The sequence below is a fragment of the Hordeum vulgare genome, chromosome 1H (genome assembly GCF_904849725.1).
Source record: "Hordeum vulgare subsp. vulgare chromosome 1H, MorexV3_pseudomolecules_assembly, whole genome shotgun sequence".
In the NCBI taxonomy this organism is placed as follows: domain Eukaryota; kingdom Viridiplantae; phylum Streptophyta; class Magnoliopsida; order Poales; family Poaceae; genus Hordeum; species Hordeum vulgare.
The window spans coordinates 130933705-130960195 of NC_058518.1; the positions used below are offsets into that span (position 1 = coordinate 130933705).

At 52.1% G+C, this 26491-nt stretch overlaps 1 protein-coding gene across 1 annotated transcript; it reads right to left on the reverse strand.

Annotated features, from left to right (window-relative positions):
- Nucleotides 1-7007: 7007 nt before the first annotated feature.
- On the reverse strand, nucleotides 7008-26411 carry LOC123427055. The gene is made up of 2 exons (XM_045111002.1): nucleotides 26221-26411; nucleotides 7008-7533 (listed from the first exon to the last, which is right to left on the reverse strand). Exons 1-2 carry the CDS (start codon nucleotides 26333-26335, stop codon nucleotides 7331-7333), a joined length of 318 nt encoding a protein of 105 aa, XP_044966937.1. The 5' UTR covers nucleotides 26336-26411; the 3' UTR covers nucleotides 7008-7330.
- Nucleotides 26412-26491: the final 80 nt, after the last annotated feature.

Here is a 26491-nt window from a genome sequence, read left to right on the forward strand (position 1 = left end):
AACTTTTCAACATTTCAGACTTGTGATTCATTAAGTAAACACTCCTATATCTACTCAAATCGTCATTGAAGTAAGAACATAATGATATCCACTGCGTGCCTCAGCACTCATTGGACGACATACATCAAAATGTATTACTTCCAACAAGTTACTTTCTTGTTTCACCTTAATGAAAACAAGGCCTTGCTCATGTGGTATGATTTGCATGTCTCAAGTGATTCAAAATCAAGTGAGATTTAAAGATCCATCAGCATGGAGCCTTTCATGCAATTTACACCAACATGACTCAAGCTGCAGTGCCACAAGTAGGTGGTACTATCACCATTACCTTGTATCTTTTGGCACCAATATCATGAACATGTGTAACACTACGATCGAGATTCAATAAACCATTGAAGGTGATTATTCAAGCAAAATAGAGTAACCATAATTCTCTTTAAATGAATAATCGTATTGCAATAAACACGATCCAATCATGTTCATGCTCAATGCAAGCACCAAATAACAGTTAATTAGGTTTAACACCAAACCCGATGGTAGAGGGAGCGTGCGACGTTTGATCATATCAACCTTGGAAACACTTCCAACACGTATCGTCACCTCGCCTTTAGCTAGTCTCCGTTTATCACGTAGCTTTCATTTCGTGTTACTAATCACTTAGCAACCGAACCGGTATCCAATACCCTCGTGCTACTAGGAGTACTAGTAAGGTACACATCAACATCATGTATATCAAATATACTACTTTCTACTTTGCCAGCCTTCTTATCTACGAGGCATCTAGGGTAGCTCCGCCTCAGTGACCGTTCCCCTCATAACAGAAGCACTTAGTCTCGGGTTTGGGTTTAATCTTGGGTATCTTCATTAGTGCATCAACTGTTTTGCCGTTTCACGAAGTATCCCTTCCAGCCCTTGCCTTTCTTGAAACTTAGTGGTTTTACTAACCATCAACTATTGATGCTCCTTCTTGACTTCTACTTTCGCAGTTCAAACATCACGGATCGCTCAAGGATAATTGTATCTATCCTTGACATGTTATAGTTCATCACGAAGCTCTCACAGCTTGGTGGCACTGACTTTGGAGAACCATCACTATCTCATCTGGAAGATTAACTCCAACTTGATTCAAGCGATTGTCGTACTCAGACAATCTGAGCACACGCTCAACGATTGAGCTTTTCTCCTTTACTTCATGGACAAAGAATCTTGTCGGAGGTCTCATACCTCTTGACAAGGGCACAAGCATGAAATCACAATTTCATCTCTTTAGAACATCTCTTATGTTCCGTGACGTTTCAAAGCGTCTTCGGCGCCTTGCTTCTAAGCCATTAAGTATTTTACACTGAACGATCGCGTAGTCATTGGAAATGTGTATGTCGGATGTTCACAACATCCACAGACGACACTCGAGGTGCAGCACACCGAGTGGTGCATTAAGGACATAAGCCTTCTGCGCAGCAACGAGGACAATCCTCAGTTTTACACACTCAATCCGCAAAGTTTGCTACTATCAACTTTCAACTAAATTTTCTCTAGGAACATATAAAAACAGTAGAGCTATAGCGCAAGCTACATCGTAATTCGTAAAGACCATTAGACTATGTTCATGACAATTAGTTCAATTAATCATATTACTTAAGAACTCCCACTCAAAAAGTACATCTCTCTAGTCATTTGAGTGGTACATGATCCAAATCCACTATCTCAAGTCCGATCATCACGTGAGTCGGGGATAGTTTCAGTGGTAAGCATCTCTATGCTAATCATATCAACTATACGATTCATGCTCGACCTTTCGGTCTCTTGTGTTCTGAGGCCATGTCTGCACATGCTAGGCTCGTCAAGTTTAACCCGAGTGTTCCGCGTGTGCAACTGTTTTGCACCCGTTGTATGTGAACGTTGAGTCTATCACACCCGATCATCATGTGGTGTCTCGAAATGACGAACTGTCGCAACGGTGCATAGTCGGGGAGAACACAATTTCGTCTTGAAATTTTAGTGAGAGATCACCTCATAATGCTACCGTCGTTCTAAGCAAGATAAGCTACATAAAGGATTAACATGACATGCAATTCATAAGTGACATGATATGGACATCATCATGTGCTTCTTGATCTCCATCACCAAAGCACCGGCACGATCTTTTTGTCACTGGCGCAACACCATGATCTCCATCAACGTGTCGCCATCAGGGTTGTCGTGCTACTCATGCTATTACTACTAAAGCTACATCCTAGCAATATAGTAAACGCATCTGCAAGCACAAACATTAGTTTAAAGACAACCCTATGGCTCCTGTCGGTTGTCGTACCATCGACATGCAAGTCGATATTAACTATTACAACATGATCATCTCATACATCCAATATATCACATCACATCGTCGGCCATATCACATCACAAGCATACCCTGCAAAAACAAGTTAGACGTCCTCTAATTGTTGTTGCATGTTTTACGTGGTGACCATGGGTATCTAGTAGGATCGCATCTTACTTACGCAAACACCACAACGGAGATGTATGAATTGCTATTTAACCTCATCCAAGGACCTCCTCGGTCAAATCCGATTCAACTAAAGTTGGAGAAACCGACACTCGCCAGTCATCTTTGAGCAATGGGGTTGCTCGTAGCAATGAAACCAGTGTCTCGTAAGCGTACGAGTAATGTCGGTTCGAGCCGCTTCGATCCAACAATACCGCAAAATCAAGAAAAGACTAAGGAGCGAAGCAAATCGCACATCACCGCCCACAAAAACTTTTGTATTTACTCGAGATGACATCTATGCATGAACCTAGATCTAATACCACTAATGGGGAACGTCGCATGGGAAACAAAAAAATTCCTACGCGCATGAAGACCTATCATGGTGATGTCCATCTATGAGAGGGGATTTCTGATCTACGTACCCTTGTAGATCGCACAGCGGGAAGCGTTAAGAGACGCGGTTGATGTAGTGGAACGTCCTCAAGTCCCTCGATCCACCCCGCGAACCGTCCCACGAACCGTCCCGCGATCCGTCCCACGATCCGCTCCGATCTAGTGCCGAACGGACGGCACCTCCGCGTTCAGCACACGTACAGCTCGACGATGATCTCGGCCTTCTTGATCCAGCAAGAGAGACGGAGAGGTAGATGAGTTCTCCGGCAGCGTGACGGCTCTCCGGAGGTTGGTGGTGATCTTATCTCAGCAAGGCTCCACCCGAGCTCCGCAGAAACGCGATCTAGAGGAAAAAACCGTGGAGGTATGTGGTCGGGCTATCGTGGCAAAAAGTTGTCTCAGATCAGCCCTAATACCTTAGTATATATAGGAGGGAGGGGAGGGACCTTGCCTTGAGGCTCAAGGATCCCCAAGGGGTCGGCCGAAGTGGGGGGAGGAGGATTCCTCCTCCAATCCTAGTCCAACTAGGATTGGAAGGTGGAGTCCTTCTCCATTTTCCCACTTCCCCTTTTTTTCTTTTCTCTTTGATTTTCTTTCTCTCCTGCGCAGGGGCCTTCTTGGGCTTGCCCACCAGCCCACTAAGGGCTGGTGCGGCACCCCTAAGGCCTATGGGCTTCCCGGGGTGGGCTGCCCCACCCCTCCCAGTGAACATCCGGAACCCATTCGTCACTCCCGGTACATTCCCGGTAATGTCGAAAACTTTTCGGTAATCAAATAAGGTCATCCTATATATCAATCTTCATCTCCGGACCATTCCATAAACCCTCGTGACGTCCTTGATCTCATCTCGGACTCCGAACAACATTCGATAACCAACCATATAACTCAAATACGCATAAAACAACGCCGAACCTTAAGTGTGCAGACCCTGCGGGTTCGAGAACTATGTAGACATGACCCGGGGACTCCTCGGTCAATATCCAATAGCGGGACCTGGATGCCCATATTGAGTCCTACATATTCTATGAAGATCTTATCGTTTGAACCTTAGTGCCAAGGATTCATATAATCTCGTATGTCATTCCCTTTGTCCTTCGGTATGTTACTTGCCCGAGATTCGATCGTCAGTATCCGCATACCTATTTCAATCTCGTTTACCGGCAAGTCTCTTTACTCGTTCCGTAATACAAGATCCCATGACATACACTAAGTCACATTGCTTGCAAGGCTTGTGTGTGATGTTGTATTACCGAGTGGGCCCCGAGATACCTCTCTGTCACACGGAGTGACAAATCTCAGTCTTGATCCATACTAACTCAATGGACACCTTCGGAGATACCTGTAAAGCATCTTTATAGTCACCCAGTTACGTTGTGACGTTTGATACACACAAGGTATTCCTCCGGTGCCAGTGAGTTATATGATCTCATGGTCATAGGAATAAATACTTGACACGCAGAAAAACAGTAGCAACAAAATGACACGATCAACATGCTACGTTCATTAGTTTGGGTCTAGTCCATCACTCGATTCTCCTAATGATGTGATCCCGTTATCAAGTGACAACACTTTCCTATGGTCAGGAAACCTTGACCATCTTTGATCAACGAGCTAGTCAACTAGAGGCTTACTAGGGACAGTGTTTTGTCTATGTATCCACACATGTATTGTGTTTCCAATCAATACAATTATAGCATGGATAATAGACGATCATCATGAACAAATAAATATAATAATAACTAATTTATTATTGCCTCTAGGGCATATTTCCAACATTAACCGGGGCTACTTCCTTTTCATCCCATCGGACAACTGGCCAGCAACATGCATGATGTTAAGATCGATGATGTGTGGGATGGCAAGGGTGGCTGACGCGGTCATGCTGCCATCCGGCAACATGGAGAACCGTATCTGGTCATGCATTCGCGGCGGATGAAACCAGGGTGTCTTCGGTGTTATGGAGGAGATCAGTGACTGGTATTGCTGAGGGAAAACGACCAAAAAGCATGTGCTCGCCGCGGCCATGGTGGTGGCGGAGAAAATGGACGTCCGAGGTCGCCACAACCCTAGCATGACGAGGGCCTTTGTGGTCGTTGTGTGCTTGGGGTTGGCGAGGATGGTCTCATTCTGGTTGATGGCGGGCTTGTGCTGCACGGCCTACTGCACGGCCGGGGTCTCGGCGATGTATTCAACAACGATTTTCTTCTCCGCCTCCCTTATCCATCGGGCCTTCCTCTTAGCCGATTCAGGGGCGAGGTGTGTGAGCTCCTTTGGCGTGAGCTTCGATCGCGGCTTATTCGGGCCCTTTTTCTTCGCCGCAGGGCACGCGATGAATGCCGGGTCGCGAGGTTTCTTCGGGGCACCGGCCATGGAAGAGAGAGGGAAGAGAGAGCGCATGAGGGTTTTGGGGAAAGGGAGGGAAAGTGGACGGGTGTGTCTCCCACGGGCGGGCAATTGGAGGACAATGGCGCGTGTCCCGTCCGTCCTTGCGCTGTCCATTTTGATACAAACGAGGTCCAAATTTGGACCAAATAAGGGTCAAAAGCGAACAGAAAACGAACATTTCTTTGTTTGCTCCCGTGCATTGGGTCGCGTTTTGTGTACGTTTATCCAAAAACGGACTTGGAGTTGGCCTAAGAGTATCTCCAACACATGCGCTACCGTTGCGCGCTAAAATAAATGGACGCCGGAATAACGTTTTAGCGTGTACGGACATGTGATATCTTTTCCAGGCGCTAAAAAATTTAGCGCGCACTATAGCGCTTCAGCAGGTGCGGTAGAATATAGCACGCTCCTAGCCGCTTGGCACATATGAATAATTTGTGAACAAAAAATAACATAATTTTGAACATTAAAATTTTGCAAAATGATGAGTTTCAATATAGCATAGTTCAAATTCATGACATAGTTCAAAATCATCTACCAGAAGCAAATTCATGACAAATAAGTTCACACAAACAAATGAAACATCAAGAATCATACTCCATCTTCTTGCTTTTTTTTCTTCCTCATCTTCATCCACGGTGTAGTTACACGCCCTTCCTCTCGGTGCACAACCATACCCTCACTATCCTCGTCCACTTCATATTCATGATCATCTTGATGCACTTCATTGGTTTGAGGCCAATAAAAATTATTGGAGCCAAAACCCATAGTTAACAAATATGCATCATCATTGAAGTATTCACTATGAAGTATGATAAAGAAAAATATATCAAGTTATTCCTATGTACACATTTCTAGCAACAACGAAAAATGGAAAAATCTTACCTTATAGGCATTTCATCAAACATCATTTGGGCATCGGCCGCCCGTGCACAAAATTGCGACTCCTCAAGTGCTTCTGGCGGCCAGGGGAGGCGGGGCGAGGGTGCTGTCAATTTCTTCCCCTTCGCCACTTTCCTCTTCTTTTGGCCCGCCGACGTCAACATCGTCGTCGCCGCCACCATCGGTCGCTTGATGGCGGAGATTCATGGCTTCAAAGTGGGCGGGGACGCGAAGCCACCCTAACGGTCCGTCCGAGTCGCCATGAAAAGGCCGCGCTCGAGACCGGTTCTTGGAGTCAGTGCTCCGCCGGCAGCGAAATCAGATGTCCACCCTGCGCAAGGATTTACGACGGCGGTGATGGCCGATGGGTCACGGACGTAGGAAGGGGTCGAGGGATGTCGACGCAGCCTTCCATCACCGACGGAGGCACAGGGTGAGGCGATGGCGAGCTTGGCCGGAACGGCCAGTACCAAATATTATGCACGCCATGCAGTTTGTTTCAGCTATATGGCTAGTTTTTTAAACGCGCAGATTATTTAGTGCCTTTGTTGAAGGTGCTCTAAAATTGGTCCTCAAAGGTCCCCTCCCGTGACAAGAGCCTCACCTTTCTCGAAATTGCTCTTTAATCCTGACATTGCCTCGTGACATCGCCTCAAAACACAAAACACAAGAGAAGGAACTTGAGCTTAATGATCCCTACTCGATCGTTTCGAATAATGACGAGGCAACCCCATCCCTCACTGCTGATGGAAGCCGAGGCAACCGCAGCTTCGGCAAGCAGTTCCCTATAAAACCATGTCTGGCATAATCTCTTTGAATGTATAGCTTCTCTGCTCTCCTGTCTGTAACAGCACAATCTCTCTGAATTAACAGTAATTTCGTATTATCAAACCATCGATGAGAATCAAGAACGCACAACCACCGACTATACGGCTATGCTCTGGTTCACTGAAAGAGCCATCCTGTACAAACTAGTACCACTGCCACTGCCACCACGCTTTGGTCCGAGTGGCTGACAGGCCAAGCAAAAGAATGGTGGCTAACACTGGTGACGACCTGACAATTGGCAACAGTCACAAATGAAGGAATACAACTGGCGGCTCATTGCTGGGATTGCACATGAACGGTGATCTACAAAGCGGGGCAGTTCAGGATTGTCTTTGTTGACATAAGGTGGTGCAGGCTTCAGATGCCGCCGCTCAGGATGTTGAGCGCTGCAAGGGCCACCTTCTGAAACCTTTCCTTCTCCTCATCGAGCACCCTGTACTTGTCAGCCACGCCCTCCTTGGCCTGCTCGATCTCCGTCTCGATCTCGTCACTGCACTGCTCGATCTCGCCGGTCATCTTCAGCATGTTCTGGAGGCTGTCCTGGACCTGCTGCGACACATCTGTGGGGAAAAATGCATGGGCGTGTTAGAAACTCTTAGCATCAGTAACGTCCCTGACATGTGCTACATGTCAATAATTTTAGTGTTGGGTTGCAAACAATGAGCGAGCAGATATGATATCCATCACTGGATCATGTATGTAATGTGCGGTCTGTTTTTATTAATTTTCAAATAAATTAAATAGTACTCTCTATGTAAAGTAGTAGTGCTCTAAACGCTCTTATATACATTTACGGAGGGAGTACAAGAGTAACAGAAACAAGCAAAACAAGCCCAAGACAAAAGCTAAAGCTATAAGAAGAAAGAATCCTATAAAAAAGAAAAGAAGGCTGAAAATAAAGAGCCATACAACAGCCACAACTGAACCTGAGGCAGCACTATATAAAAGAGTGGACCTAAGGTTCAAAATTGTCGTAGGATTGCCTTTGAGCTCTCAGCAGAATCCACTTGAGCGCCTCTTTGAATTTTTTGCTGCATCTGTAACGGTTGGGGCTGAAACCATTGAAGATGCAATCATTCCTAGGGGTCCATATTGCCCAAAAAGCTAGGATAACGAGTTCAAGAGCAAATGGAACGCAAACAGAGTTTTGAGCTTGTCGGCCCAGTAAAAGCTGGGGTACCACGGCCCGTCTGCTTCCAGCCCAGGAGGGGACACTTGGGCCGGCCCGCAGAGGATGGCTTGGGCACGGCCGCTCCGGAGGAAGCCGCCTCGCGAGGCCCCTCGCCGCCGGACCAAGCCCTGCCGAGGCCATCAACCAGATCGCCTCGCGAAGCTCCCCTTGCGAGGCCGCCTCACAAAGCATGACGTACGGCGCCAGCTGTGGGCTCCGCGCCCACTACATGGATGACGTCCTGCTGTTAGGATGAGGACGGCAGGGCATGACCGAAGCTAGTTTCCATTCTAGTGATAAGGGAGCAGCGGCTGCTGCCTCCCCCAAAGCAAGTCCTAAAGGTTTCCTCTTTGGTGCAAGGAGATCGGGATGGATCGGCGGGTCAGGACGGAGGTCATCGCCGAGCCCACCGACGCGTCAACATGACTGATTTATCGGGCGGAGACCGCCTTTAGTCAGGATAGACCTGGGCGCCTGTCCAATTTAGAATAGCCGCTCTATGGCCATCCTTTCTTGCTCATATTTTTAAGGAAGAGGACCAAGGCACAACAAAGGGGGCAGGGCCGCGTCCATGTAAGGGGATCTAATCATTCTCCCTCACTCCTCATGTACCTCGAGCCACAAGCTCCCCATTACATAGCAATCCAACACAGGCAGGAGTAGGGTATTACACCGAACGGTGGCCCGATCCTGGGTAGCTCGCGCGTCCCCGTCGTGTCTAGTGTGAGTGAGCACGCTCGTCGTGGCCTCGCCGTAGTTGTCGTGGGGTCTTCGGTTGCCAAGGAAAGCCCCCCAGTGTTCGAACCCTAGTTCTTGAAAGAGTTTCTTGGACGCAGATCCCACACTCCGACATTTGGCGCACCAGGTAGGGGGACTTGTCGCCTTCGTGCCTTCGACCTCAACGTCAACATCGACATGGACGACGCCGCCACTCACCGGGAACGTGCTGCGCGCCCGCCGCCCGAGGTGCCCCGGTGTTCACCCGTCGATAAACGAGGAGGCGTGTGGCCGCTCCGCCACGCCTCCTCGCATGCGCGTCGCGACCCTCCCGCTCCGCATTGCTCATGGCACAGGAGTTGCTGTGCTACCGTCCCACCGAGGACGGCTACAACGCCTGGCTCGGGCACATCACCGAGCTCGTCGACGCTGCGCGCGACGGTCGGGCGCCCTTCCGCTCCCTGCCTGCACCGCCGTCGCGCGCCGACGAGGCTGAGCGCGATGCTCCTCCTCTTTCTCCGGGCCCGACGCGGTCGAACGGCGCCCTGTGGCACACGCCCTGGAGCCATCCCACGGGTCGTCCACGCCGGCCGGCGACGGCAACAACCGCCAGATCGTCCGCGCCCACGGACGCGCGCGTGATCCTCGAGAAGCCTACTTACCTGAGGGGCCCTCGGCCGTCACATCCTCAACATGGAGTTGTACACGCTCCGGAGCTCTCTCTACCAGCGCTGCCTTCACTGCCTTCAGCACGTGAGAGCTCCTTCCCACTCTCCTGGAAGCCCCATGCTCAGCGTTGGCGGCCTACTTACCTGAGGGGCCCTCGGCCCTCACATCCTTGGCATGGAGTTGTACACGTTCCTGGGCTCTATCTACCCGCGCTGCCTCCGGCACATGAGAGCTCCTTCCCACTCTTGTGAAAGACCCATGCTCAGCGCTGGCGCTCGGCCGTCACATCCTCGGCATGGATTTGTACATGCTCCGGGGCTCTCTCTACCAGCGCTGCCTCCAGCTCCAGCACGTGAGAGCTCCTTCCGACTCTCCTGGCAGCCCCATGCTCAGCGTTGGCGGCCTACTTAACTGAGGGGCCCTCGGACCTCACATCCCCTGTGTGCTTGCAGGTGAGTATGCCTTGGGAGGGGCGCATACTCGTGATCTTCCCCGTGTTTGTCACGCGAGCGGGGGCTGGGCACGGTGCCTGTGCTCGGGTCAGTCCCCACCAGAAGTGTAAAATCCAAGCGACTAAGCTCTGGCTCGCGGGCCTGCTCCCGTGTACGTCACCTCGCCAAGTCCTTGGTGCTCTTGTCTCCTCGCATAACACCCACAGGCGACCCTACGAGCGCGCCCTGCTGCGTTACTTGCAAAAACTTGGCAATTCTCCTTGTCGTGGATATAAGCCTGACAGTAGATGTGTAGGGTACGAAAGGATGGGCAGAGCCTTAGCTACGGCGAGGTTGTATGAGTTCAAGCCCTCTGCGGCGGAGGTAATAGTCCTACGTCTCAGTGCTCTGGGAGCTTGTTGTCGAGTGGAATATGGAATACAATAAGTTGCTAACCCCTGCACCAGTGGGGGAGGGTGGCTTATATAGAGTGCGCTGCCCTCCACAACGGTTCGGTGCACAGGGGTGGAGTAGTGGCGAATAAATGCCTACGTTACAGGTAACGTACGTCCTAAATGCTAATAAAGGCACATGGAAACGTATGACCGTTTCCCTCCAGGGGGGTTACGATGCACAGAGTGGAATCCAGTCGGTTAGTTTGATAAACTCCGAATGCTAATCTCCGACTGGATGGTCGAGGATCTGTTACCGACTGGATGAAGGGAACTCCTTAGTTCAGTCGGAACTGACTAAGGGCCTTGTCCCTTATGAGGGGTAGTCCTTGGGTTGGACCTACAGGGCAGGCCTATGACCCTACCCTAGGACTATGACCCCATCATTAGTCCCTGAATGGATTGGGGTTGGAACGACGAAGCGATGCTTGAAGTTTGGATCCGACTGGAACGGATGTGGCTTTGGCGTTGCTTGCCTCGATCCATTTTATCTTTTCTGACCAACGATCCGAGCGGAAGTATTTGTGGAACGAACTGTCGGAAACCGAGTGCTTCCAGGGTATCTCCTGACGTGACCAATCAACTGACAGCGGCGGATTTTCCGAGATCCTCAAATTTCGGTTACCGCACGCTCGAGTAGCGCCTGACGCCTCGATTCTCGCGCCTTCATCTTCTCCACTGATATCGCCGCGGTTGGTCGGGGGATAAGGTTTCGGGGCCACCTGACAGTGACGCAGTCGGAACCTTACTTAAACCTCGGCGGCGAGGGTTTTCTCGTTACGCTCGCCGGATCTCTTGCCTTTGATTGCTCCGCTCCTCTCGCCTCCTCCTGCGCACCCAAGCTCCTTCCCTTTCCTTCTCCTCCGCGGACCCGCAGCTTCCGCCATGACCAAGGGACAGACTAGCAAGCTGGAGGCGAAGAAGAAGAAGGGGAAGGCGGCGGCTCCTGCTCAGCGGCGGCAGCGAGCGTTACCGGCGGGGTGGATCCAGGGGGACTTCCTCCCCTCCACGGTGACGGAGGGGGATCTGCTGGAGCTGGTGGAGCACGGGATGATCGTGCACAAGTCGTGGAGGTTGCCGATGGAGAATGAGATCGAGCCGGCGCCCCGGGAGGGGGAGCGCGTCCTGCTGCTCAGCCACGTATATCGAGGTTTCTCTCTGCCCCCGCATCCTTTCTTCAAAGGCATAATGAACCACTTCGGGGCGCAGCTTCACCACTTTCCCCCGAATGCTATAGCTTATCTCTCTGCTTTCATAGTCCTGTGTGAGTGCTTCATCGGCTGTCCCCCCCATTGGGGGCTTTTCAAACATATTTTCTCTGCTAGATCCCAAACCATCAAACGACTTCACCAGTCGGATGATAAGACACACCTTCTCCAGCTCTGCGGAGGCTTAGGTTTTTAGAAGAAGAGTAGAAGTAGTTATCCTGCTCTTCAGCTGAGTGAGTCAGTTAGGAACTGGCAGTCGACATGGTTCTACTGCCAGGACGTTGCCTATCCGAATGCCACGACAGGGTTGCCTCCTTTTAGCTTAGATCGACCCGCTCCCCCCAAGCAGCTTGCGCTCACGAAGGCGGAGAAGATCGACATCCAGCCTCTGGTCGACGCACTCGTAGATGTCGTCAGAAGGGGAGTCACCGGCATAGATTTGCTGGAGGTTTTCCTCGGTCGGCGCATCCAACCACTGCAGGCTCGCGACCACGCCATGTGGCACTACACGGGGCCCGAAGACTCCACTCGGACCAACGTCTTGGGAGTGACCGAGGAGAAGGTGGCGTCGTGGGTGCTCCAGATCACAGGCGCCTGCGAGAACCCCAGAGGGTCCCGGCGAGTGAGGGCTTTCTGCGCGGACAACCCTCCTCCGAACGCGGTGAGTACCACTTGTCGAGTGCACGTAATTGTCTTAGTTTAATCGCTTTCTTGAATCTCTGTCTGACGCCTGATGTCGCCGACTGTATTTTATGCAGAAGTAGACCAACTGGTTTTCCCCTGTCTCGAACGGGAACCCGGCCGAGGAGGAGGGCAGCCAGGAGGGCAGCGTGGAGAGCGTCGAGTACGTCTCCGACAGTGGGGAAACGAAGGAAGAGTCTAGTAAAAAGGAGGGGGAAGACGAAGAGCAGGACTCGCCACCCCCGCCGTCAGAGCATCGAACCAAGCGCCGACATGAACCTGCAGCTCTCTCGGCCCTTCCAGCATCCTCGAGTGCTCCGTCAACTGCTCCTGCGGTTCCGAGTGCCCCGTCAACTGTTCCCGGGGGTCCGGGTGCCCGGAGCACCAAGAGGACCAGGGACGCTGCTACCGAACTTGCGGGTCAGCCTTCCAAGGTGGCCAAACCGAGCGGATCTAAACCTCGGAAGGCTTTGCCGCGGATGAGGGTCACCGTTCCCGTCACCTCGACGTAAGTATATTGTTCTTCTAACTTCTTCTGATATTCGATTGGACTCCTATTTATTGGTCGAATGAATTTCACTCGACAGAGTTGCTACCTCTGCCACCTCTCCGGCAGGCCAGGGGGATGACCCCATGGACACGGACAACGTAGTTTCGTCCCAGCCAGGTGCGTTGTAGCGATTCCGAGAGTTTTACATTATCGCATCGCGAATTCTGTCTTCGGTCTTGCCCCTTCCTTTTTCTGAGATCTCACGCCGTTCGATCTGACAAGGGTGATTTATGTGGATGAGGGTGACCAGGGGAGACCTGAGCAAGCTGTGGTGCCTGTCCTTGAGGCTGTTCCGCCAGTTACTGCTCTCGCCGCGGACGTGCCGCCGACTGAGGCGATGCCGCCGACTGAAACGGTGCTGGTTGCTGCTGAACCGACTGGAGCGGGCCTTGGGATGCCCAAAGAGCTTCCAACGATGTCAGGCCCGTCAAATGTCGAGTTCAACGTCCAGCGCCTGCCGGAGGATCAGGTGGGAGCGGCCAAGGGGGTCATGGTGCAGGCGGAGCTGATGGCGGGAGAAGACAAGAAAGCGTATGACTCCATCGCATCCCTGTACCAGCGGAGCTTGGAGCTGCGGGACGATATCCGAGTAAGTGGGCTAGTAAGTATTTACTTTTCTCTTGTAACCCACTGGGTGTGCTCGGATACCGTATGATGTTTGCAATGGGTTCACTCTGAGTGAACCCAGTGGGTGTAGTCCCCGAGACTTCTGTCGAGTGCTTGCACCGGCAGTTGTCTTTATGCATATTGTCTTTGACTTGGTCAGATCCGTAAATAATCTGGTCAAATGCTAACGGTTGGGGCACTCGGAGTGCACCTACTGTAAGAGTCCCCAAGAGTAATTTTACTCAGGTCGGGTAGTATTAGCCTCGTAGGCGTAGGTGTTGTCATGCATCTCAATAGGGCGGACCTGTTTGAGTTTCATGCCAGTGGGGTCACTCTCAGTGAACCCACTGGGTGTAGTCCCCGAGACCGCTGTCGACTGCTTGCGTCGGCAGGGGTCTGAAGAACTTAAACTTTTTATTGTTGGATTTGTCTGATCGTCTATTGGTGCTGGCTGGCAGAAAACTTGTGAGATGGGGACAGCATACGAGACTCTTAGGGCTGAAAAGGTTCAGTTTGCCGGTGAGCTGGATGCGGCACTGATTGCAATGGCTGGTATGAAGGACGTTCTGGAGGAACGAGAGAAGTCGTTGGAGCAGGCCCGTGAAGCGAACAAGGCACTGACTACTGAAGTTGAGAAGATGAAGGCGCATAGGTCTGAGCTGATGGGGCAAATGAATGTGCTGAACAAGCGGTGTATAGCGCAGGAAAAATACATCAGCGACTGGGCCCGGCAGATGATAACGCGTCTGGTTGGTAAGTCCTGTTTTTCCGAGTGCTTGTGGTATGTGCGTTACACTCGGCGCTTATTGTTTGCTTGTCCTGTGTTTGCAGATTTTTGCATGGACGCTGAAGCTGAAGCAGCTGACGTGGAGCGGTCGATTCGCAAGAACATTCCACTCGGCGAGGACGCCAATCGAGATCTGCTCCGAGCGCACATTCGCGTGGGCAAAGTTGGTCCTTTCATCGATCGACTAAGAGAAGTCGTCGGCCGGATCGACAAGGAGCTTTGGCCTGAAGATGAGTCGCGGCATGAGATGGAAAGCTTGATGACTCGACTGGAGGAGGTCCCAAACCGAGTGCAGTCATGGAAGAAATATGCGGCTCGCTGTGGTGCAGACGTTGCTCTGTCCCTGGTCCGAGTGCATTGCAAGGAGGTGCGCGAAGAGAAGCTGAAAGCGTTGAAGGTCGCCAACACGAAGAAACTTCGATTCGAAGACTTCATGGAAACCTTCCTTAAGAGTGCCACCCGTATCGCCGACGGAATCGACCTGGACACATTCGTGGAGCCCTCTAGTCCTGGCGCCAATCCGGACGACGCGTAAGAAAACTTTTACCTCGGTATGCCGAGTGTTGGTTGTAAGAAACCTTGGCGAGCCTCAATGAGGGTCTGCTGAGTCTCCGAGTGGATCTGTAGGGTACACTCGAAGACAATAGAGTACTTAGGCGATTCATGATCGCGGCTAAGTCGTCGAGTGCGTCGGACAGGCCTCACTCGAAGCGAGTTGGTACTCATGTAATTGTCAGTGGTCTTGACATCCACATGAGCCTCAATGAGGGTCTGCTACTCATGTAATTGTCAGTGGTCTTGACATCCATATGAGAGCCTCAATGAGGGTCTGCTACTCATGTAATTGTCAGTGGTCTTGAAATCCACATGAGCCTCAATGAGCGCCTGCTGAGTCCCCGAGTGTATCTGTGGGATACAGTCGCAGGAAGCTTTGTACTTAGGCGATTCTTGATCACAGCTAAGTCCCAGAGTGCGACGTTTAGTGCACACACGGAGAAAATTAGTACTTAGGCAATTCTTGATCGCAGCTAAGTCCCCAAGTGCGACGTTTAGTGCACACTCGGAGAAAGTCAGTACTTAGGCGATTCTTGATCGCAGCTAAGTCCCCGAGTGCGACGTTTAGTGCACACTCGGAGAAATTTAGTACTTAGGCGATTCTTGATCGCAGCTAAGTCCCCGAGTGCGACGTTTAGTGCACACACGGAGAAGATTAGTAATTAGGCGATTCTTGATCGCAGCTAAGTCCCCGAGTGCGACGTTTAGTGCACACTCGGAGAAAGTTAGTACTTAGGCAATTTTTCATCGCAGCTAAGTCCCTGAGTGCGACGTTTAGTGCACACTCGAAGAAAGTTAGTGCTTAGGCGATTCTTGATCGCAGCTAAGTCCCCGAGTGCGACGTTTAGTGCACACTCGGAGAAAGTCAGTACTTAGGCGATTCTTGATCGCAGCTAAGTCCCCGAGTGCGACGTTTAGTGCATACTCGGAGAAAGTCAGTACTTAGGCGATTCGTGATCACAGCTAAGTCATCGAGTGCGACGTTAAGTGCACACTCGGAGAAAGTTAGTACTTAGGCGATTCGTGATCGTAGCTAAGTCCCTGAGTGCGACGTTTAGTGCACACTCGGAGAAAGTTAGTACTTAGGCGATTCGTGATCGCAGCTAAATCTCCGAGTGCGACGTTTAGTACTTACTCGGAGAAAGTTAGTACTTAGGCGATTCTGGATCGCAGCTAAGTTTTTTTTTTTGAGACCGGAGTCTGCGACCGCGAAAGAATTTTGAATCTGCAAAAGCTCAATCTGTTTTATATTATTTCACCAATACTTGTTCTTTACATTGCTTCAGTCGACGGTCACGTGTAGAAGCGTTTCAGGAGATCTCCGTTCCATGCTCGCGGCTCGTCTGTCTCCCTGTCGATGTTGTAGAGTCTGTATGCTCCGTTGTTCAGCACCTTGGAGATGATGAAGGGTCCTTCCCAGGCAGGAGCCAACTTGTGAGGTCTTTGCTGATCCACTCGGAGCACCAGGTCGTCTGCTTGGAACGTGCGACTCCTGACGTGGCGTGCGTGAAAGCGCCGCAGATCTTGTTGATAAATGGTTGAACGAGTCAGAGCCATCTCGCGCTCCTCCTCTAGAAGGTTCACTCCGTCTTGCCTCGCTTGTTCTGATTCAGCTTCGGAGAAGAGCTCGACTCATGGAGCATTGTGAATCAAGTCACTCGGAAGGACTGCTTCTGCTCCGTAAACGAGGAAGAACGGTGATCGCCCTGTAGATCTGTTCGGGGTTGTGCGGAGACCCCAAAGTACTGAAGGTAGCTCGGTGACCCATACGCCAGCGGCATGTCCCATCTCTCGCAGGAGTCGGGGCTTCAAACCTTGCAGAATAAGTCCATTTGTCCGCTCTGCTTGTCCGTTTGATTGAGGATGCGCCACGAATGCAAAATCCACTCAGATACCATGGCTTGCACAGAAACCTTTGAATCTGTCCGAGTCAAAGTTTGTTCCGTTGTCTGTGATTATGCTGTGAGGTACCCCGAATCGGGAGATGATATCCCTGACAAACTTGATGGCTGTTAGGGCGTCGAGCTTCTTGATGGCCTTTTGCTTCAATCCATTTTGTGAACTTGTCAACTGCCACCAACAGATGTGTGTATCCTCCTTGGCCTGTCCTGAATGAACCGACTGTATCTAATCCCCATACTAAAAACAGCCACACAAGAGGGATTGTCTTCAACGCAGATGTTGGCTTGTGGGACTTGTTGGAGTAGAACTAACAGGCTTCACATCGGTCGACCATATCTTTAGCCATTTCGTTTGCCTGCAGCCAGAAGAAACCAGCTCTGAATGCTTTGGCGACGATCGCTCTCGAAGAGGCGTGATGACCGCAGGTTCCCAAGTGAATTTCTTCCAGGATCAACTGTCCCTCCTCTGGGGAGATACATCGTTGAAGAACGCCTGAAACGCTTTCCTTGTACAACTAGCCATCAATGACAGTGAACGACTTCGACCTGCGGACTATCTGCCTGGCCTGGACTTCGTCTTCTGGTAATTCCTGCCTCAGGATATATGCAATGATCGGCACAGTCCAATCAGAGATGACAGCAATAATCTTCATGATCAGATCAACCACAGCAGGTACGTCGACTTCAGTCGGATCTGTCGTGCTCTTTGGTTGTACTTGTTTTTCTGTGAAAGGATCTTCTTTGACTGAGGGAAGGTGGAGGTGCTCGAGGCAGACGTCACTCGGGACTGGTCTCCGAGTGGATCCGAGTTTCGCCAATTCATCAGCTGCTTGGTTCTTCAGTCGCGGAACATGGTGGAGTTCTAGACCTTCAAACTTCTTCTCGAGCTTCCTCACTGCATTGCAGTATGTGGTCATGGTGGGGTTCCTGACGTCCCACTCTTTCATCACTTGATTAACCACCAAAGTCGAATCGCCAAAGACCATCAGGCGACGGACGCCGAGTGCGATGGCCATACGCAGTCCATAAAGGAGAGCTTCATACTCTGCCTCATTGTTGGAGGAATCAAAGTTTATCTGCAGCACATATTTGAGTTTGTCGCCCTTTGGCGATACGATCACAACGCCAGCGCCGGAGCCATTCAACATCTTGGACCCATCAAAGAACATTGTCCAATAAGCCGAGTAGATGTGGGTCGGTTGCTTTTGTTCTACCCATTCTGCTATGAAGTCAGGCAGGGCTTGAGACTTTATAGCTTTATTGGCCTCGAACTTGATATCGCAGTACAACATCTTCATTGTCCACTTCGCCACTCGGCCTGATGCGTCCCGATTGTGGAGGATTTCCTATAACGGGGCATCAAAAACAACAGACACCGAATGGTCTTAAAAATAATGGGCTACCTTCTTCGCAGTAATGTAAATCCCGTAGATAAGTTTTTGATAGTGGGGATACCTCTGCTTGGAAGGAGTCAGGACTTCGGAGACGTAATACACTGGCCGCTGAACTTTGTATGCTTCGTCTTCTTCTTCTCGTTCGACTGTAAGAACAGTGTTGTCGACTTGATTTGTAGCCGCGATATACAGAAGAAGGGCTCTTTATTGAGCGGAGCAGTAAGAACCGACTGGGTGGAAAGTAGGACTTTGAGGTCGTCGAATGCGACTTGGGCTTCGTCTGTCCACTCGAACGTATCTGATTTTCTTAATGAGTCGGTACAGAGGAAGTGCTTTCTCGCCGAGTCGACTGATAAACCTGCTCAAAGCCGCTAGGCAACCTGTGAGCCGTTGAACATCGTGTATTCTGACCGGCCTCTCCATTCGGACGATGGTCCTGATTTTTTCGGGGTTGACATCGATCCCTCGTTCGAAAACGAAGAAACCGAGTAACTTTCCGCTGGGAACGCCGAATGAACACTTGGCGGGGTTGTGCTTGATATCGTACCTACGAAGGTTGGCGAATGTTTCTGCCAAGTCAGTCAGCAGGTCGAAACCTTTGCGTGACTTGACTACGGTATCATCCATATACGCCTCCACATTCCGACCGATCTGGTCGAGGAGGCATTTTTGGATCATGCGCATAAAGGTAGTTCCTGCATTCTTCAAACCGAATAGCATAGTGATGTAGCAGAAGCACCCGAATGGGGTGATGAAGGCTGTTTTTAATTCATCGAGGCCATACAGACGGATCTGATGATAGCCCGAGTAGGCATCAAAAAAGACAAACGCTCGCAACCCGCAGTCGAATCGACAATTTGATCGATGCGGGGGAGCGAAAAATAGTCTTTCGGGCAGACCTTATTGAGATGCTTGAAGTCGATGCACATTCGGAGCGACTTGTCCTTCTTGGGCACCATGACAACATTGGCGAGCCACTCGGAGTGGTGGACCTCGCGAATGAAGTTGGCTGCCAACAGCTTGGCCACCTCTTCCCCGATTGCCTTCCTCTTATGCGCGACGGACCGGCGCAGGCGTTCTCGGACGGGCCGAGCGGTGGGATCCACATGCAGTCGGTGCTCAGCCAACTCCCTGGGTACACCCGGCATGTCAGAGGGTTTTCATGCGAAGATGTCCCAGTTCTCACGGAGGAATTGGGTGAGCTCGGCTTCCTATTTAGGATCGAGGGTGGTGGAGATGTTCGTCGGGGCAGCAGTGTTGTCCGTCGGGTGGATGTTGATCTTCTTCGTCTCTCCCGCCGACTGAAATGCGGACTCCGAAGCTGGCTTCTTCGAACGCATCAAATCAGCAGGGTCGACTGTCTTCTTGTACTCGTCAAACTCGATGACAGCCATCTGCTGGTCGGCGATTCTTGATCCTTGCTGCAGACTCTTCGGCTCGCTGTCGATTGCCAGTGATGGTGATCACACCTTTCGGGCCTAGCATCTTCAACTTCAGGTATACGTAACATAGACGGGCCATGAAACGCGCATACGCCGGGCGGCCTAGAATTGCGTGGTAAGCGCTCTGGAAGTCTACCACCTCGAACGTCAGCTTTTCCTTGCGGAAGTTCTTGTCTTAAGCCGAAAACGACGTCCAACGCGATCTGGCCGAGTGACTTGGCCTTCCGTCTAGGGACGACTCCATGGAACTGCATGCTGCTTTCGCTGAGTTTGGACATCGGAATGCCCATCCCCTTGAGAGTGTCGGCGTACATGATGTTCAAGCCACTGCCGACGTCCATGAGGACTTTGCGCAGTCGAACTCCTTCCACCTCCGGGTTGACGACCAGAGCCTGTCTCCCTGGGGTGGGTACGTGTGTTGAATGATCCGACTGATCAAAGGTGATCGTAGTCTGAGACCATTTGAGGAACTTGGGGTTGTTAGGGATGGCCATGTTCACCTCCCTGTTCACCAGCTTCAGTCGACTCTTGCTCTCAACGTCAGCAAAAATCATCAGTGTTGCATGGACTTGGGGGGGCAGATCCTCCTTATCCTCCTCATCATGTTCATTGTCCTTTTCACTCGGTTGCCCTTCACCGAACCCCTGGATCAGGAGGCGACACCGTCGAGTGGTCTGCTTCGGATATATGGGGTTGCCCTCTTCATCCATCTTCGTATGAACCGGACATGGCTGGTCCAGGATGGGATTATTGAACTGCTTTTTCTTGGGGGTGAACTGAGCCTTCCCTTTGCCCTTGAACTTGGCATTGGTTACGGCTGCAGCTTCTGCCTGCGGAGTGGACGGAGCTTTCTGCTTCTGCTTCCGAGTGTTACTTCCATCTCCATCACCGACTGTCTTGTGCTTGCCGCTTCGGATGCGGTCCTCTTCTTCGCCATTTGCATAGCGTGCTGCTATCTCCATCATCTTGTTCATGGAGATGTCACCTGTTCGGCCGAACTTTAGGTACAGATCCCTGTACCGCACGCCTGCCTTGAAGGCGCGGACTGCTTGATGCTCTGTGACGTTCTCCACCGTGTGGTAAAGAGTTGTCCAACGCTGAATGAAATCACGAAGGGGGCTCATTCTGCTTCTGGACGCAGTGCTGGAGCTCCACGAGGCCAGCAAGGCGCTTGCACGTCCCTTCAAAGCTCCTGATGAACACTCGGGCCAGATCTGCCCAACTGTAAATGCTTGAGGGGGCCAACTGGTTCAGCCACGCTCGCGCCGAGCCGTCGAGCATCAGAGGGAGGTGCTTCATGGCGACATGGTCGTCCCCTCCTCCGATCTGGACTGCCACTCGGTAATCATCCAGCCACGTTTCTGGCTTGGACTCTCCTGTAAACTTGCTGATTCCCGTCGCCAATCGGAAGTTGGGAGGGATGTCAGCCGAACGGATGGCTCAACTAAAACACTCGGGACCAGACACGATGGTCCTGCTTCCACTCGGACGGTCAATATCGTAACTATCGCGGTGGGCTCGGCCCCTGTCGGCCCTCCGCTGGGCGATACGCCCTCTCGCGTCGGGCCTTGGGTCGTAAGTGTCACCGACTGAACGCCGATCATCATGATGTCGGGGCCCGTAGGACCCACCCCGCGGAGGGGTGCGTGAACGGCGACGATCTTCGGGATTTATGGAACGGTTGCCTCCCCTGTGTCGCTAATGAGAACCAGGGCTGTGAACTGACCGATGCGTATTCGCATGAACAAAACTATTGTGGATCCTGTTGTGCGACTGGGAGACAGCCGAATTTTACTGCTGCGCCGTGTGCAATAGGGCGCGGATTTGCTCGATCCCCCTGCCAGCCTCTAAATCAGTCGGCTGAAGGGAATCGGCTATCTTGGCAGCCGCAGCCAAGTTGAGGAGGGGTGTGCGGAACAACTCCACGTTGCTCCGCCGAGTGTGCCGACTAGCAGAACGGCGAGGCGGACGACGCGCGCTGGACGTTTCGCCGATCTCGTGCTCGTTCCGGCCAGCTTGACAGGGATCTTCATGGGAGTTGGCCATGTGTACTTCTGCTGCAGGCCCGCGACCCGCGTACTCAGACGGAAACTCAGTCGGAACCGAGTCCGAGCGCTGGGACGGCGGGGCAACCACAACCGACTCTAGAACCGCCACTTGTGAAGACGCGTTCTGGCGCGCCTGGGCGTGTTGCACCCAACGCTGGAGCCGCGGATGGCGGGACCGCTTGTTGCGGCGTGTGACGGCGGTGTAGGTCGACACCGGAGCCGACTGCTGGAGAAGAAAAATGCCGCGGGCGCCGGCACGGAAATGCGTAGCCCCGCGGCGGGGAAGCGCCTCGACGTCGAGAGGGGCGTCCCGAAGCCATGCCGAATCATTGACGATGAAGGAGAGAGCGCCGAAGAACATCTCGTGACCCATGCTCGAATCTCCACCGGACGACATGACGAAAAGATGTAGTCGCAAACTCGCCGGAAAGTCGCTTAGACGCCTGCCCCACGGTGGGCGTCAACTGTCGTGGGTATAAGTCTGACAGTAGATATGTAGGGTACGAAAGGATGGGCAGAGCCTTAGCTACGGCGAGGTTGTATGAGTTCAGGCCCCTCTGCGACGGAGGTAATAGTCCTACGTCTCAGTGCTCTGGAAGCTTGTTGTCGAGTGGAATATGGAATACAACGAGTTGCTAACCCCTGCACCAGTGGGGGAGAGTGGCTTATATAGAGTGCGCTGCCCTCCACAACGGCTCGGTGCACAGGGGTGGAGTAGTTGCGAATAAATGCCTACGTTACAGGTAACGTACGTCTTAAATGCTAATAAAGGCACATGGAAACGTATGACCGTTTCCCTCCAGGGGGGTTACGATGCACAGAGTGGAATCCAGTCGGTTAGTTTGATAAACTCCGAATGCTAATCTCCGACTGGATGGTCGAGGATCTGTTACCGACTGGATGAAGGGAACTCCTTAGTTCAGTCGGAACTGACTAAGGGCCTTGTCCCTTATGAGGGGTAGTCCTTGGGTTGGACCTACAGGGCAGGCCTATGACCTACCATAGGACTATGACCCCATCACTCCTAGTGCAGGATAAGCCCCCTCGGGAGGCCTCGCGAGCGCCATCCCTCGATAGAAGGCTTCGCGAGGAACCGCGCCTCACGAGCCGCTCCCTGCAGAGGACTCGCTCCAACCCGCACACCTCGAAGGAGCTAAGTGTAAAGCACCCCTCGGTTTTCCTCCCTCTCGAGGCATCCTGGTTTCCTTGGCACGAGCAGTCTGCGCGTCAAGGGGGGGACCCTGAGCATCACGCCTCACGGACTCCTACCAGCCCTAAGAGCCCTACACCCTCTGGCTTTTCCGAGCGCACACTCTAGGCATACCAGCGACAGTTGTAGCCCGCCTCGGGGGTTGGGTCCCAACAACGTAGGGCACAAAGGCAACGTAAAAGAGAATGAAAGCCCTCGAGAGGAAAGCGAAAAACACAGGAGGCATCAAGTAGTTAGACATATAGTGCCATACAAGATATTTTCAAGCCCCGCCGAGCTACATTGATTCCGCAGGGCCAAAAGGAAGGAATCACCCTCAGGGGTCCGCCCCAGGCGTCGGCCTTGCCTAGACTGAATCCTCGTCTTCGCTCTTGACGCTCTGGGAGCTCCAATCACTTTCGTTCCCGTTGGAGGAGTCGGAGCCGCTTCCGCTCTCGCACTCCACGCGGTCGTCGACGACCCCAAAGAACTTCACGAGGAGGGTTGCGACTTCGTCGTACCTGAACTGCAGGATCTGCCCGCGCTGCAGGTCGTGGGAGCGGGCGAACGACTTCCACCCCCAGCCATGGACATGAACCCGACCAGGGAAAACTTCACCGCCACCCAGAAGGGGCCATTGCATCAACCGTCCGCCTAAAACCACAGGCCCAAGGGCTCGCCGTCCTCCATCGCCCTCGCAAAGGAATCCGAAAGCCGGAGCCAGCTGCAAGGCCGACGGTGCAGCCACACGATGAACTCGTGCGCAACCTCCATCGTGTGGGCATCAGCCAGGGGAGAGGGGGCGCACGCTCCGTCGCGCCCCCCACAACCGCGAGCACCACGATGCCCGCGGCCTCGAGTCGAGGACGTTCCACGGACACTGGGGTTGACCTCCGCTATGGTGGTCGTAGAGCCCGGAGGGAACCGTCGTCGCCGCGGCCAAAGCACGGCCCCAGACTCTGCTCCTCGCCGACGTTGGCTACGGCTTTCCACCACCTCAACCGCTCCCTTCGCTCTTCCAGTTGCAGAGAGCTTCCTGTTGGGAGCCATGGCCGCGACGGTCGTGACGGATATTGGAAGTTGGAGACAAAGGGGGAAGCCGGAGAGTTAGTCGCAAGGAAGACCGAGGACAGGGTGAAGGAGCAATGGTGTGTCTGCGCCCCGCGCGGGCCGACTTTATTGCTGATGCGGCGATTATTGAGGCGTTGTGGCAAGTGGAGGTGCCATGCCCGGAAAAGCCGCCACGCGTCGCCTTTGGGCCCGACAACTCGATAGGCCCCGCGTCGTTTCGTTCCTAACAGACGGAACGTGCATGACGCGGGCCCGGGGGCTACTGTTGGACTAGTGGGAATCGAGGTACCACGACCCCTCTGCTTCCGTCCCAAGAGGCGACAGTTGGGCCGGCTCGCGGAGGATGGCTTGGGCGCGGCCGCTCCGGAGGCCACCAACCAGATCGCCTCGCGAGCCGCCTCACGAAGCATGTCGTACGGCGCCAGCCGCGCCCATCACATGGATGACGTCCTGTTGTCAGGATGAGGACGACAGGGCATGACTGAAGTCAGTTTCCATTCTGGTGATAAGGGAGCAACGGCGTCTGCCAACCCCAAAGCAAGTCCCAAAGGTTTCCTCTTTGGTGCAAGGAGATCGGGACGGATCGGCGTGTCAGGATGGAGGTCATCGCCGAGTCCACCGGCACGTCAGCATGACTGCTTCATGAGGCAGAGACCACCTTTAGTCAGGATAGACCAGGGCGCTTGTCCCCTTTGGAATTGCCGCCCTATGGCCACCCTTTCCCGCTCATATTTTCAGGGAAGATGACCAAGGCACGCAGGGCCACGTCCATGTAAGGGGATCAAATCATTCTCCCCCACTCCTCGTGTACCTCGAGCCACAAGCTCCCCATTACGGAGCAATCCAACACAGGCAGGAGTAGGGTCTTACACCGCATGGTGGCCTGAACCTGCGTAGCTCGTGCGTCCCCGTCATGTCCGGTATGAGTGAGCGCGCTCGTCGTGGCCTCACCGTAGTTGTCGTCGGGTCTTAGGTTGCCAAGCAAAGCCCCCTAGTGTTCAAACCCTAGTTTTTGAAGGGGTTCTTGGACGCAGATCCCAAACTCCGACAGAGCTGATCAAACTCATGTTGTACCCCTTGATAGGATAGCAGCCAGGTGGGGCAGAGATAAGACCAACACGCTTGAGCAAAAGGACAATGCACAAGAAGGTGATCTCTCGCTTTTAACACCTGCGTGCCACACATTACACAAGTGTAACCTTCAATGAAGAAATTCTTCCTCTGGAGCATAACCCTAGTGTTGAGTCTGTTCTGAATGAGAAACCAAAAGAAGAAGAAAAATGTTTCAATTGGCAACAGTTTTCCATAGCTATTTCAGAACAGGCAGGACCTCATATTCAGGTGTAAGAAGCCTGTATGCCTTAGAAACTGAATGTGTGGAAGCACCTGCAGGAAGCTGCCTTAAAACATGCTCAATAGAGAGCTCCAGAGCCTGCAACTCATTAATCATCTCTTGAAATTGTGCAAAAGCTTCTACTGATAGAGGCAAATGAAGATCCTCCAAAGTGGCAATGTTATGGAGATTAAATATGATGATCCTTTGAGAAGGAGTGTAAGTGAGGTCAGGCTAGGCTTCTAGTCCGGGAATCTATCAACCTAACAAGTTAGATATGCACACCGCACATCAAGTAGAGTTGATCTGTACAGAAGGTTCATTCCCCTTATTTGGAAATATGATGCTGCTAACTGAAATCTACAAATTATAAAGTGTCAAAACTGGAATCAGGAAAAAAGAGAACTAGAGAAGGAAAAATGAATTGGGAGCAAGTCGCAATACAGCATGCCGTCAGAAATTCCAGTATTGGTTTGCAAACAATGGGCGAGCAGATGTACGCTCATGTGTATGGTGCGTATGTGTTCTGGAATCTAGCAAACGACCTACACATATGAAGTAGTGGCGATTCTCACCGGCGATGTCTCACTCCAATTTCGCGAATCTGAAACTGTTGGTCCGAATTGCTTTAATAAATAAAAGAAATGACTCGGATGAAATAAACAAACCAAACTGGTCTGGATATATCGAATCGGAATGGGGAAACTAAATAAAAACAATACTCTGTATTAGCACCAAACTGCAATTATAAACACGCGATGCCGATCGATGTCTCCCATCGATTCAAACAATGCAAGACACGGGATTTGATCCCCTTCCCCCAAATCAAACTAGTCCCCGTAATCTAAAATAGCTGGATGTCCTGCGCTCCCAATGTAGTGTCGAATCGCCTCGATTCGATGGCAAACTGGTCTGTAAAACCTAAGGAACCACACGCCCTGAGCACGAACTCGCGCGACTGCGACGAGCAAACCCGGAGAGCGAGGCGACCGAACAAGCACCACAACAAAGACGGGAGTGCTAGGGTTTTAGGTGCGCGTACCGTAGAGGAGCGCGGAGAGGTTCGACTCTCCGCCTTCCTCCGTTGCCGCGTCGGCGAGCTCCTCCGCCCTGCCCGACCGCGCCGTCGCGCGTGATCCCGACGGCGAGTGGCACATCTCTCTCTCTCTCTCTCTCTCTGCGAGCTCGAACTGCGAAGTGTTGGCAAAAAGGAGAAATGGGAAAGTATTCTCTTTTTTTGAGGGGGGCGTTGGTACTTTACATAGACAGAAATCCCACGCAAGTAATACCTCGTGGGCCTCTATCAAATACCT

Coding starts and splice junctions, on each gene's coding strand:
- LOC123427055 (XM_045111002.1), bottom strand. CDS start 26,335: ATGTGCCACTCGCCGTCGGGATCACGCGCGACGGCGCGGTCGGGCAGG. Junction 7,534..26,220: donor CCTCTCCGCGCTCCTCTACG/GTACGCGCACCT, acceptor TTTTCCCCACAG/ATGTGTCGCAGCAGGTCCAG.